Genomic DNA, 14,881 nt, shown 5'->3' with positions numbered 1-14,881 from the left:
TTGTGATACAAGCAACAGGTCGATTAAAAGCGATTTTAGATAAACATGGTTAATTCTGCATCATATTGTGGCCAACCATGGACTAACATAGTTTGAACTGTTCCCAAAGGGTGGCAGAATCTTCTGAATAAGTTTAGAAGGTTATGGATTAAATACTATTCACACAATAAGACTGCAAAGTTTGAATTAAGTGTTCTCTACCACAGCAGAGGATGAAATTTAGTGCAGTTTTGACACCATGGAGAAGACATTAAGGAATAGAACCAGGGAATGATTGACTTGCAGCTTTTTGTGGATTTATTACTAAACAACTTGTACTCTACCCGAGATTAACTGATTGTCATGACCAAGTGGTTAACACTCTTCTGTGTATTCAGAAAGTCTGTGATTCAAAGTCTGGCCTGGATACCAGGTGTTTGATTGAGGTTTTGAATTTTTTTCCTGAATCACTGTAGCCAAATACAGGCTTAAATTAGGCAATGACTACTTCTTTCCATATCCTTTCAGATTCATTATTAATTAATCATCTTACCATCCAACACTGATCTACTGACAGCATGACTAAAGCACAAATATATAATTAGCTATAGTGTAACTATATACATTAAGTTAAAAACGTGTAGCTCTTATTTAGCGAAGTTTCTTACATTCTGGCAGAATCCCAGAAATTTCTTCTTTCAACATTTTTACAATTTAAGTAAGCACTAATCCACGTTTTATCAGTGCTTTTTGTTGTAGGCATTTATTGGCAAAGTGGGTATGGACGGCTCTAATTTTACAAGAATTCTTACATGGGAGAATAATATTGCATGGCCAAATGCCCTCACTATTGACTATTTTACGGATCATATCTACTGGGCTGATGCGCACCTGGATTATATTGCATTTGCTGACCTGGAAGGCCATCATCACCATATTGTGTTGTCAGGTGAAAAGGTGCCTCACGTATTTGCCATTACACTGTTTGATGACTTCCTTTACTGGACTGACTGGAATCTGAAGGCCATTAGCAAAGCCAACAAGTTCACAGGTAAGGTGATCATTCCATATTGTATGTGAGGTGAAAAGGATAGTTCATTTAGCAGTCAGAGATATGAGAATCAAAATATAATTGTGAAACATTTACAATCACATAAATATCAGGAACATATAGTGACAGGTGCTAATAATGTTTTCACCTGATTTTTTTATTATTATTACTGTTAGTAATAATAGTAGTAGTGATGATTTATAGGCAATGGATGTATGAAATGCTTTCCAAAGGTAATTTTAATTTCAATGTGAAAGGTTTGTTCCTGATAACACAGCCTACAAGCTTAAAGATAGTATTTTCTCTCTATACACATGACTTAATATATCAGGAAACTCACATAAAAGCTTAAATTTCTTTTAAAAATAACCTAATCACCTTAATAGGTCTGGTACTTGTTCCAGAATATTTATACTGTCATGAGTTAGTTTTTGAATATAGTGGTATTTTATTCACTTCACATGAACTAATGCAACACAGTCATCAGTACCTTAATAGTAAAAATGTGACGGTAAAGTTGTCTATATGTCTAAACACCACCCATAATGTTGTATAGTACGGGTGAAGTTAAGACTTCATACATTCTTAAACTCGGTTCTTAACCTGTTAACTGTAGTACTTCATTTACTGTGTCCCTGGGGAAGAGCCCCCAAAATGTGTAGAATAAGAGACAGGGTTAACCTCATAACTAATCCCAATGTTGGTGGCAAAGAGAAATTCTGCCTGTGTCAAGAATCAAATGTCAGTTGACCAGCCTGTAGTAATCTCTTTTACTGTCTGTGCTATTTTGACTCATCCATATGAAGACGAGTTTGACATTAAACTGGAATGGGCTTTATGAGATGCATCTTTTTCATTACTAAAGGAATTGATAGCTTATTAACAGAAATTAATATTTTGATATAATGCTTTATAACATAAAATACATGTCAATCAAAACCAGAATTGATTTTCATATTTTTGTCTAATATTAACAGGTAAAGACTTGGCAGTAATTCGAAATACAACACATCGTCCATATGACTTGCACATATTCCATCCACTGCGACAACTACCATATCCTAATCCATGTGGAGACAACAATGGTGGCTGTTCACACCTCTGTCTGATCAGCCCAAAGCCTAAAACAGGTGACGAACCAGTCCCCACAGGCTTCAGAGAGGGGGAAGGTCCAGTGACGTATATATGTGCTTGTCCAAATCAGTTTTATCTGTCACCACAGGATAACAAGACCTGTATTGCCAACTGTACAACTGGACAACATCGTTGTGGTGGAAATGATGATAAATGCATACCCTGGTTCTGGAAGTAAGCTTCATCTTTTTCTTCTTCTTCCTAAGACATTTCCACTTTTAATGGGTCATGTTACAACAATACCTCTTCATTTGTCTCTTTGTCTTCCGACAACTACTCAATTTCCTTCCTTCTTTGTGACATCTTTCCTAACCTGTTGATCCCATTTTGATCTTGTGTACTCTTGGTCATTTTCTTTTCAGGTTTATGCTCAAAATCTTTGAAATTTCTACTTCAGTGATTCCTTGTAATGTGTCCATAACATCTCTTCATGTTATTTCTTCTTTGTGTTCCAAGATGTTTAACTGTGTGTCTGTTGACCTCTCTAAAAAACTTATGATAATATGAAAATTAACTGATACCGCTAAATCAAAATTAAGTACATGTCGGTGAGAACCCAAACAGTAAGAATCTGTCTTTTTGTCATTTATGTCAGTGTTAGTTCAAAATGGGTCTTAGATATTGCAGTTTTATATTTTATTAGCATTTATTTTTTCAGAATTAGACATTTAACTGTATAATAAAGTTTTCAACAACTTTGGATTGTTCTGTTAATGTGATGTTTTTATTTTTATTAATTCCATCATAATGTGAATACATAATATAAACTCATGAGCAATTGAGTGGCAAACACTCTTTGACAAATAACATTTTAACTTAATCCTTGTCTTTGATAGATGTGATGGAGAGAGAGACTGTAAAGATGGCACAGATGAACCATCATCGTGCCCTGAACGTCACTGTCGTGCAGGAACTTATCAGTGTAGTAATGGCAACTGTACAGCATCAGCCACTATCTGTGATGGAGTAGATGACTGTGGAGATGGTTCTGATGAAAAGAATTGTGATTTACCATGTCCTGACTTGGAATTCAAGTGCAAGTCTAATGGTCGATGTGTGCTAAATGCATGGATGTGTGATGGAGATGCTGACTGCAAAGATCGCAGTGATGAAGCTCCAGAAATATGCCGTAAGTTTCTTAATCACTCAGAGAATCAACTTCTGTTCTAGTGGATAACATATTTTTTAAAGCACTTATTGCTTCGTCTGTTTCTCCATTCACATGTATCATGTCCTGTATTACTCAACCAATTTTATCAAAGTCAGTATGGCAGCCTAATATTAAATTCTGTAAATATTTTCTTAGTATTGGCTTATTTTGGATAATTTTTAAGGCAATTTTACTCAAGAGGTAAAATAAACTTTTTACATGTATCTATGAGTGAAATTATTTTATTAAAACCTAGTATGTGGCTTATTTGTTATATAGGTAGTGCTGTGTGTGAGTTTTGATTGTTTAACAGAGTTAGATGAAAAGTAATATGCAGCACTTACATTATGCAAGTGTACCTTATGTATGATCCATTCTTGAGTAGATTGTCAATGTTTTAATTAAGCATTAGAAAACATTTTTGTTTACAGATAACAGAAAATGTGATCCTGAAACAGAGTTTTCTTGCAAAAATGGAAGGTGCATCCCAAAATTATGGATGTGTGATTTTGATAATGACTGTGGAGATGACTCAGATGAGCCCGCTTATATGTGCAGGTAAAATATTATCAGTGTCATGTGCCATTATGTGTTTTATAATGTCTGAGTCACTTAATGATAGGGCCCATTTATGGGAATTTGTTGTGACAGTGGTGAACATCCAGGTTCCATAATAACAGGGGATCTGATCTACCTAAATAAAAATTGACTTCTTCTGTATAAAGGAAATATTTTAAGAGCTATTTATATAGAATATATGAATTAAATATATGTTGATGAGTGGGTAGGTATTATTTTTCGTTTGTAATTTAATGGTGAGTGTATACTGAATATATGTTGTATCATGACAGGTATACCTGTAAACCAATTTGAATTGTACTTGTGAACCCATGTGAATTAAAATATTATTTTATTCAGAAATTAGGCCTTTTGCAAATCAACACTCATTATTAATCCATCAGATGATATCAGACCAAACAAGTATTTAGTGGGTAGCTGGTCCCAGTGGACTACCTATTGGTCTGAATGTTTTCATGGTTTTATTCAGGCTGCAGTTGAGTGCCAGGATTAACTGTCTCCTTCTGAATTCTTTTATACTTACCTCATTCAATGCTGTTCTACCTTTGCAGTTGGAATAAGATAACTAGGTAACCCAAGTATTAATCAAACAATGTTTTACCCACTTGTTCTACATTGTGAAATGTTATTATTTCTTTTGAACATTAAATTATTGAAGTTGTGTTTAACCTCATTAAATATAGGTGTGTAGTAACTAACAGGATTGTACAGTGTTAAAATATGAGTGTTTTTTTATTGAAACAGGCAGCGAAACTGTACCACTGGGTGGCAGCGATGTCCAGGACGCACCAACTACCGGTGTATCCCCAAGTGGCTGTTCTGTGATGGCAAAGATGACTGCCGTGATGGAAGTGATGAGTTGCCAGAGAATTGTCCCAAGTGTCATGAAACTGGAGATTTCCGCTGTACAAACAACCGATGCATCCCCAAGTAAGTAACCCTATTTTATTGTAGGATTTGAGGTTTCCATGGCGATATGATTACCAGTCTTCTGGTTTGTTGTCCTGTACACTATTTTGGCTTTGTGCCAACATTTCAGAGGAACATACTTCCCACTGATGGAGATCATTGGGGCTAAATACATTTAGTTAAAGGGTTATAAAAGATTATAAATTTGCAGTACTTAAAAGAAGACATTAAAACACAAGATTTATAAAGTTGAAAATTAAGAATGATAAAGTAAGGTAATAGATGATTTAGTTTACAAAAACTTTTCTCAGAAATTAATGTTGTTTGTATTAAATAGCTGATTGAAACTGCTGTTCTCTCAACAATTATTTCCAAATATATAAATAAATCTGGGTGATAATTATGTCTCTCTTGATTCTAATATCACTTAATTATTTTTATAATACCCTTAAGGTTGTTTAGATATGCTGGAAATAAGATTTGTTATGTTGTTTGTTCCTGTGCAATGTCAGACAGACATGAGACCACTATTCAGTAAACTCACTTTTGTTTCCTCAGAGAGTGTGTGTTTATGTGTGGGTGTCTCTTGTGCCTGAAATTTATTTAAAACTGTACATAATCTGTGAACACATATAGCATGATTGAAGATGGCTGTCTTCTGGGATGCTGTGCTGCGTAGTCTGGTAGCTACTGAATGACATTTCAGAGGAGCTTTCTGCCTCTCATCAGGGTGATGATCTATCAGCTTATATGGTGCAACATCCCAGAAGGCAGCCATCTTCATACTTGTCACCACCAGAACCTGAAATCTCACCTATGATATGATTTTTCAAAGTGTACTTTAATGGTATCTTCTTTACTTGAAAATAATTAATTAATTAATGTGGCAGAGGGTAATGTGTGTCATGGTAATGTGTTCATGAACAATAATTACATTGTATGTGTTGACTGATTTCATATGTTTATATAAGTTTAAAACACAGGTGTACTGAAAGAGGTAACGTGACCATTCTCTATCACACAGTTGTTTAATCCGGTAGCTGCCTAATTCTTTCGTACCTATCCTATCTTACTTCAGTTTAAAACTCTGTTGCTTTACAGGCGATGGCTGTGTGACTTTGAGAATGACTGTGGTGACAATAGTGATGAACAGGATGCCCACTGCCACGGTTCCTATCGTGAATGCTCCGAGTCAGAGTTCCGGTGTAACAACAATAAGTGCATTCCTAACCGGTGGCGATGTGATGTTGATGATGACTGTGGTGACAACTCGGATGAAATAACCTGCTCAGGCTTTCAATGCAAGGTAAGTTGGCACTCTTTATGGACATTATATACATTATGCATATTGGAAGTATCTTCTCTTTCTCTAAAGATGTTTCCAATTAATGTGGATTGTCATATTTACAATGTATTTTTATACATAATTATACATTACAAGGAAAGTTGATTAGTTTATTAAGGTTACTGTTATATGGATGAATAGGATTCTTTGAGACTTGAAAAAGCAATCACAAATGGTTTCATGGTTTTTCTTAATAAAAGCATTGTAGATGCTTCTGTGTGCTGCACCATGTCAGAGTGGTAAAAATTACTAACATTTTTGAGGAACTTGCTGCATTCTCCTCCATTGTCAACTCTTATTAATAAAATGTTGGTAATTTTTGCACTCTGACATAGTTCAGTTTTCATATACATCTTCTATGAACCCATGGGGATGCCAAATGGGAGGAGTAAGGAAAGAGTGAATTATGTGGAATAAATTACCAGTATTTCTTAAGTTGTATTGCTGCTTTAAAATTTGTATATACATTGGATTTGTTACAGATTGCACTATTTCAGAACTGCCATGTGTATATCAACATTATATTTGTCTGTTACTCATGTCATATATTACTCATTCCTAAAATGTTGTTAATCTCTTAAATTTTTACACAACCTACAACACACATTACAAAAATATATACTGTAGCTGAAAAGTGTAATAATACTGTGAAGACTGATGTGAGCATGCATTACTTGTGTGTGCATGTTTTCACATGCATATTTGTGCACGCGCGCACACACACAACTTTCACAAAAGTAGGTGATTTGATGTACAATAAATTATTGAACAACATTTAAGTATGTCACAATGTAGAGAACATTAGAAACACTGACTTATTAAAATTTTCTGTGGGATGTTATTATTGGGCATGTTAAGTAAACTGGGTTTTTAGCCTGAACAAGAATTTTATTCGCTTTTAAATATGTGAATATAATTTCACTTGGCTACATGTTTTAATGGCAATGTGTCATCCCCAGATCACATGTCATTCAGAACAAATTTGTGGTTTGAGATGGATGTGTTGCCATTGAAGAAGTAGCTAAGTTATATTCACATATATAAAAATGAATAAAATTATATAAAATTAAAATTATAATAAAACTAGTCTCTTATTCCAGCAGACATACCATTATCACAGGAATGTCTGCATTAATGTTTTACTAGACATTACTTTTGATATGTATTCCAGAATGGAACATTCCAATGTGCAAGTGGACACTGTATTGCCTCATACTTTCGCTGTGATGGAGACAGAGATTGCAGAGATATGAGTGATGAAATGCATTGTCCTCCACGGTTTCCTGGTGGCCGCTACTGTCCTGAGAGCAGATTTGAATGTGGCAATCATTTGTGTGTAAACCAGGGAGATCTCTGTGATGGGACAGATGACTGTGGTGACAACTCTGATGAGAGCCCAAGTCTCTGTAGTAAGTTTATTGTATACAGTTCTATGATGTATTGTTGGATTTTAGCTTAATGTTCATTTTCCATGTACACTTTGACAAAGCTGCTTTCTTTTACAGATGTGTTTTGGGCATAAACACACTACCATCAGTGTCCAATCATGCTATATCAGGAAATATTTTTGTCAATGCCAGTACAGTTACAGATATATCCAATTTAATGTCCTGTACCATGTTTGGAGTATATAAATGAACACATGTCAGTTTAGTTAAAAGCCCTAAATACATTTTTAAAATTAATATAATGTAAATAATTTGAAAACATAATTGATTGTAGCTTCAAAATATTTCTGACAAATTTGAAAATTCTTGGTTGACGGTGTCAAATCAAAATTACATTGAAGATTTCTGTCTTCTGGGTTGTTGCGCTGTGTAGTCTGGTCGATGTTAACCAACGTTTCAGAGGTCATACTGCCTCCGTCATCAGGGCGATGACGGAGGCAGTATGACCTCTGAAACGTTGGTTAACATCGACCAGACTACACAGCGCAACAACCCAGAAGACAGAAATCTTCATATTCACCGCTGTGAGAACCTCAAGTCTTACAAAATTACATTCATGACGAAAATTAAAAATTGATTAAATTTGGAGAATGCTTTCTGCCATTCAGTTTACATTATTTTATCTTCCCATCTCTTTTCAAAACCTAACGATTGAAATGTATGAAACTATAATTTCTGTTTTACATGGCTGTCAAGCTCAGTTTGCCAGCTGAAGAAAAGAATCGTTTCAGACAGAAAGTTAGACTCATGGTATAATCGTGTCCTTGCATCAGTGTGACTGCCCTTCTTAATAAGAACCAGTTGATGAATTTTCATGAAAGTTGTTATGAGTGTCATACCACTAGAGGTTACCACACCATAATACTTTAATTTCTTACAGTCGTTACAATGCTCATGGTGTGAGGTTGAAAAATGTGCAGTTTTTAATTTATTTGTTTTGGAATGTAAGTCAGCAACATAGTGGCAGTAACGAAAGAACTATTGGAACTAAGTGTGTGAAATTTTGTATGAAGTTATAACATAAACATACTTACAAATTCTGTGTGAACTGTTTATTTAAATGAAGTTATATCTGGTAAGTTTAATGTAGCTGGGATCTGAGCACTAAATGTTATAGTTGTTTATAGTACTTGCTAGCCTCATCAGATTAAAGAATTTGACAGGACCCAGAATTTTGATCTTTACGTGGAAAACTTTATCTCAGAGACATTTCTTAGGTAGTTTTGTTGTACTTAATGTCTTGTCAGCTCCCTGGGGGCCCATGTTCTCTTTCCTGTATTATTTGTTTTCTCCATATTGCTTGTTTGTTTTTCAGTGAACTTTAGTTGTGATGCACTCAAGAGATTCCAGTGTGAAAATCATCGCTGTATACCTCGCTATCAGCTTTGTGATGGAATTGATAACTGTGGTGATGGAAGTGACGAAAACAACATGACCTTATGTGCTAGTCGCTTCAAACCCTGCAACCTTTATGCTGAGTACCAGTGTGCAAACAAAAAATGCATAGACCGTGGTAGAGTGTGTGACTTTGCTGATGACTGTGGTGATTCCTCTGATGAACTTGGCTGCCGTAAGTGCCTAAATCTCTACCGTCAACTCAAATGTTAACTTTAAAAGACCTTTAATTAAAGTTTGTGATAAATTCTTCAGTTATTTTAACAAGGTGTGTTAAAGACATATCAGTTGAAGAGTAAGAACTGCACAGATATATGTTGCAATTTTTGTTGCAGATCACACAAAAACTTGTACAGAAGCAAATAGGGGAGGCTGTGAGCATCACTGTATGAATCTTACTGATGGAGGTTACATCTGTGCCTGCTACTCTGGCTTCATTATCTCTCCAGACAACAGAAAGAAGTGCCTAGGTATGGAATAGACAAATTTTAATATATATATGTGTGTGTACAACATATACAGAATTGTCAACTTGAAGGTCTTTACCATTTTCAGCAAAAGATTTCCTGCTTATACTAAATTATCCATCCATGCAAAACACTGGTTTTATTGGAATTGTCAGGTGGACAGTCACTAGCATTTTCCTGATCACTTGCACTTACCAGTTCTTCTGTTTGAGATGAGACCACTGTCAACAATTTCTGTGCTAGTCTGTGGTTACTTGTGATATGTAATTCTTCTTTTACATCTGTATTTTGTTTGTAATCTAGTTCTGTAACACTTGCTTTGTTAACGGTAATTGCTTGGAATAGCATGTGCTGTTTCAAGTTGTTTGGCATCTATTTTATTATATATGCAGGCATCACTACCATTTTTCAAAGTTGCTTATGCTGTGATGGTAATATTCTTATTTCCATTTCTGGTGATATTTGTTTGCCAACATTTCTGTTAATTTATTTATTTTATTTTTATTTCCATATCATTTACGTGCTCTGTAGGAACTTCATCCTAAATACTAAAATTTTGAACTTGCTCAATAATCTTATTACCAAGCATGATTTTTTGTGTTTGAATATTATTGCTACACATTTCCATGGATTTTGTTTTAGTGATGCTTTCAGTTTTATATTTGCAATTGAAATACTAAGTCTTACCAATGCAAGTATGATAACAAATAATTTGTTTCTCGTATTGTACAGATGTTGATGAATGTGCAACTGGAGTTCACCAGTGTTCTCAACTGTGTACCAATTTGAATTCAACATATGAATGCTCCTGTCGCAAAGGATTCACACTCTCAGATGGAATGAGTGGCGTGTGTAAGGCAGACAACCCTGAAGTAACACTTCTTTTTGCTAATGGTCCAGAGATTCGTTCATACAGCATACTGGATCGCCGCCAGATTGATGTAATACAAAATGAGAAAAGAATAGAAGCCATTGATTATGATCCCAACACAGAAATCATCTTCTGGGCTGACTCTTACGATAAAACCATTAAACGTTCTTACATGGTCAATGCTCAGAAAGGAGATGTGAAAGTTGGCTTTGCACAAGATCTTAACATGAAAGGTATGCACATAACAGTATCTTCCATGACATTACAGTGTTTCTTGCATCTAATACAAAGTTTCAAATGAATGCTCAGATATAGTGTATTCCATTTCAGTCTGTATCTATAAATTCAGAATTCTTTAGGCCTGTTATCAAAATCTTCATTTATGTCTTATTCAAAATAAGTATAGTAATTATTAAAGAAACATTTTGTTGTATAGGTAACTCAAAACCAGCTAGCCTGGCTGTAGACTGGGTTTCAAGTAACCTATACTGGACTGAGACTGATCGCTCAGGTTCAAAGCCACGTGGACGTGTTATGGTTGCCAAAACTGATGGGCGATACCGGCGTGCAGTCATCAATAACGGCCTTGAATTACCGACGTCTGTGGTTGTGGATCCACAGCTGGGTCGCATGTATTGGGCTGATGCAGGTGCTGCACCAAAGATTGAGTCATCTTGGATGGATGGTAGTAAACGCAAGTCCATTGTCACGACTGGCATTCGACACCCAGCAGGCTTGGCTGTTGATTATGCCATGGATCATGTATTGTACTGGGTTGATTCGAAGCTGAATAGTATTGAAATGGTGAAGCATGATGGCAGCAATCGGATTCTTGTACTCCATGGAGGTTTGTTCAGTGACTTCAGAACTTTCAAAGCAAATGATTTACTTGTCTGAAAGAGTAAATGTTCAGGGAGCTTAATTTTTCACTGAAGTAAAACAATCTAGATTCAAGGGACATGAAAGTTTTCATCATTTTTGAATATCTAGGTTGATGGGAACTGGATGTTTTCACTCAGATGAAGTAATCTAGGTTTGGAAGACTTAAATTACTTAAGTTAGGTTAAGAATATCAGGTCCTGCTGTGGATTTAGTGTAGGACCATCATTCTGTCTTCTAGCATAACAGAAACTTACTGAGAACTGCATATTTAAAATGGATTTCTTAATCCTTTTGGATGGACAAAAGTCAAGAAGATTAGTTAGATCATACTAGGAGGCATTTGCCCAAATACAGTGAAACCTCTATCCATCGTTCCCGGAACTATCGTTTTCCCGGATGCATCGTCCGTTTTGTTCGGTCCCGAATACATCCCATATAAAATAATGTTACATTTTCCCGCTTCTATCGTTCCTCGAACTATCGTTTTATCGCATCGATCGTTCAAAAATCTTAGTCCCGGCCCACAATTTTCCCGCAATGATCGTTTCTGAGAATTTAAAATGCTGGGTTTTGAGATAAATTATTACCGAAAGACGCACAATGTTTTTGGAATACGCAGTAGCGGTAACCTGTTATGTCTCCCAACCAGCACAGATTCTTTTGGAATGAGGGGTCAGCGGTGCAGGGGTGATAGTTGGAGTGAATGGCGGTGCCCATTGTCAGAAATTTTACGATTTTAATTTGGGTGCACTCATATTTCGTTCCAGCGATGCCAGATGGCATGTGCAGTGTGAATTTCTTCACAAATGCTTTTATTATAAGTACAAAGGAAAGGCTGGCGGCACTTTTCATTCTTCTGGTTCATCTCGTTTCCAGCGGTTCAGGGTCTTCTACAGCTACGTTTCGTTGAGTTCGGCAGTAATAGTATTTCCATTCTTCCTGTTATTGTCCGCAAAGGGGGTTGGAGTGGTGAGGAAGAGGAAGACGACGAATGCGAGCCCTAAGCATTGCCGAGTTTTGCCGAAGCACACGCTGCATTGGCGAAAGTGAAGTCGTTCTTTTACGCGCTTAATATTAGTGAACGTGACGAAGAAAACATTTTGAACGTGGAAAGGGCTCTGTTTGGTCTAAAACGTAAAGTTTCGACAAACCAGTTGTCCATTAAAGACTTTTTTGGTAAAAAGAAGTAACTTTGAAAGAGAAACATTGTTTTTTTTAAATTTTTAATGCTTTCCCGCATCTATCGTTTTCCCGCATTCATCGTTTTTATTTCCCACCCCCGCCGAAAACGATGCATCGAGGTTTCACTGTAATACTATTTACATTTCAGGTTTATACTCCTTTTGGGTGACAAATATTCTTATATAGATATTAATATATAATATTTTTATTGTGTCACACGGGCCATTTTTAATGAAGGTGTTTTATTAGAATTTTGTATACATTTGTAATGAAAGGAAGGTTTTCATTCTTAAGGTATGGAAAGCTCAGCCCCTGTGTGAACGTTAAATATTTTCCAGGGGCACTCACTCATTCTTTTAAGTTATACAGTTTGTAATTTTTATTATGTTCTCAGAGTCACTTCATCACCCCATCTCATTGGATGTGTTTGAGAGCACCATGTTTTGGGTAACACGGGATGCTGGTGAACTTGTGAAGCAGGACAAGTTTGGTCGCGGAGTTCCCGTCATTATCACCAAAGACTTGGTGAATCCATCAGGAGTGAAGGGTAAGCATTTATTTTTATGATGCTGGTACTGTATGGCTCACTGATTTGTGGAATGACTATCTGAATGTTTGGCTAGTTGACTGATGAACCGTTCAATCAAGACTAAAAGATACTGAATGGCTGGTTGACTGTCTGTATCTGTGTCTGGCTGCTTGCCCGACTGAATGTACAGTCAAATGGGAGTGTGTTGTGAATGATGACTTAGGAAGGATGATTAATGATGCTGTTATGACCAGCTTTGAGGTACTATGGTAATTTCTAGCAGCTGTTTGTGGAGTTGAGGAGTGGTTCTCAACATTTACTGAATCATGGACTGATAAAACAATAGTTTTCCAAGGATAAGTTTTGTGTCTCTCTCTTGGTTTTATAACAAATCTAATTGTTAGCAAGCGTGTCTAAACGTGTTCATTTGCAATATTAAAAATCATTGCCATTATGTGGTATTAAAATTTAAGGGATGTCCTTTAAAAGTGGGAGTAATATTTACCATAAGCTACTTAGCCACTGAAATGAAAGAAAAGTTTCTATTTGTAAAACAGTAAATTTTACAGCTGTCATGTAATATAAATGTTTCATATTATAGGCTTATACATTATAATAAAATACAATACAATAGGATGGGGATATGTTATGCTATTAAAAATATATTAATGGTATTATTTGACATGATAACTACTAGAATTTGTAGGCTGGTATAAAGTAACCTGTAAACCACTTGTCCAGGATGATCTTTGCTTGCAACTAATCTAAATCGCATGTTGTGTGTCTGCAGTGTACCACATGCAGCGATACAACACAACCATCAGTAACCCCTGTTTTAATAGTGCATGCACTCACTTGTGCCTGATTGTGCCTGGTGGACATCGATGTGCATGTCCTGATAACTCTAACTTGCGGAGTGGTGGAAGTGAAGTTACATGTGATGCTGCATCTGAAAGGCCTCGTCCATCTCCACGAGTCTGCAGGTGTCAAAACGGTGGTGTCTGTCAAGAGGATGACTCAGGAGGTTTAATATGCCAGTGCCCTGCTGATTTCCATGGTGACTCCTGTGCTGACTATGTGAAGAAAACACTTGTTCCTGGCACTGGTACCAACACAGCTGCTATTGTTATTCCAATTGTTGTCATCCTTTTAATTCTTCTGGCATCTGGAGCTGTGTACTTTGTTCTTCGTAAAAGGCCATTGTAAGTTAAAAAGAATATTTAAATCATTTAGGAAACTTACTGCACTCATGCAACTGAAATAATAAGATGGTTATTATTTGATCATGGACACACGTCTCTTACCTGCAGTTAAATTGTATCATGCTTATTGACTTATTATTTTAATGATACTTCATTAACTGTGTATGTTACATGGTGTAAAATTCTTAAGAAACTGGTGATATTCAAAATATATATTTTGTTAAATATTTTGAAAATTTCAGTTCTTTGTATTGATGATAAGTGTTTGCCAAACATTACTTAAAACGTTCTCTGCCACCTTAACCATTGTAAGTGCATGACTGACCCCAGAAGCTGATGTACTTTTTAAGGGCTTGTGTGAGAGATGAAATTAAACCAGAGTGCTCATTTGTTCAGACAGGCAAAGCTACTGAGATTATTAATGTACATATGCATCACTGTCAGCAGAAGATGTGCATGTCTCACATACATCAAGCAGCAGTACTTTAATTGAACAGATAATGGGTTAAAGGTCAACTCATATCCATTCACAATGGCTAACATGTTCTTTAAACAAATCAAACAAGCATTTAAAAACTTGACCTGAAGTATTTTGGTAACATTTCCTTTACAAATTTAATATAGCAGAGTTATTCTTCAGAAGCTAATAGTTGCTGAAATAGGCAATAAATTATGTGAAGAAGTTTTTGTTCTGGGTTGTTACATCATTTAGCCTGGTAGAAGTGTACTCATTTCAGATGTTCTTGCTGCCTCCATCA

General features: G+C 35.9%; 1 protein-coding gene across 1 annotated transcript in view; it reads left to right on the top strand.

Annotated features, from left to right (window-relative positions):
- The window catches only part of mgl (low-density lipoprotein receptor-related protein megalin), a 226,136-nt gene that overhangs the window by 207,883 nt on the left and 3,372 nt on the right, over positions 1-14,881 (top strand). Inside the window, exons 47-59 of the mRNA XM_022076817.2 lie at positions 739-1,030; positions 2,008-2,338; positions 3,001-3,293; positions 3,746-3,872; positions 4,638-4,823; positions 5,904-6,108; positions 7,319-7,556; positions 8,911-9,165; positions 9,326-9,460; positions 10,190-10,561; positions 10,765-11,175; positions 12,787-12,939; positions 13,712-14,123. Of these exons, the coding sequence (XP_021932509.1) occupies positions 739-1,030; positions 2,008-2,338; positions 3,001-3,293; positions 3,746-3,872; positions 4,638-4,823; positions 5,904-6,108; positions 7,319-7,556; positions 8,911-9,165; positions 9,326-9,460; positions 10,190-10,561; positions 10,765-11,175; positions 12,787-12,939; positions 13,712-14,123 (3,410 nt within the window). The remainder of the gene's footprint in view (positions 1-738; positions 1,031-2,007; positions 2,339-3,000; positions 3,294-3,745; positions 3,873-4,637; positions 4,824-5,903; positions 6,109-7,318; positions 7,557-8,910; positions 9,166-9,325; positions 9,461-10,189; positions 10,562-10,764; positions 11,176-12,786; positions 12,940-13,711; positions 14,124-14,881) is intronic.

This window comes from Zootermopsis nevadensis, unplaced genomic scaffold, assembly GCF_977971745.1.
Source record: "Zootermopsis nevadensis isolate Lab colony 2312 unplaced genomic scaffold, Znev_1.0 Znev_ptg000028l, whole genome shotgun sequence".
Taxonomy (NCBI): domain Eukaryota; kingdom Metazoa; phylum Arthropoda; class Insecta; order Blattodea; family Termopsidae; genus Zootermopsis; species Zootermopsis nevadensis.
This window is presented reverse-complemented; position numbering and strand designations above follow the sequence as displayed.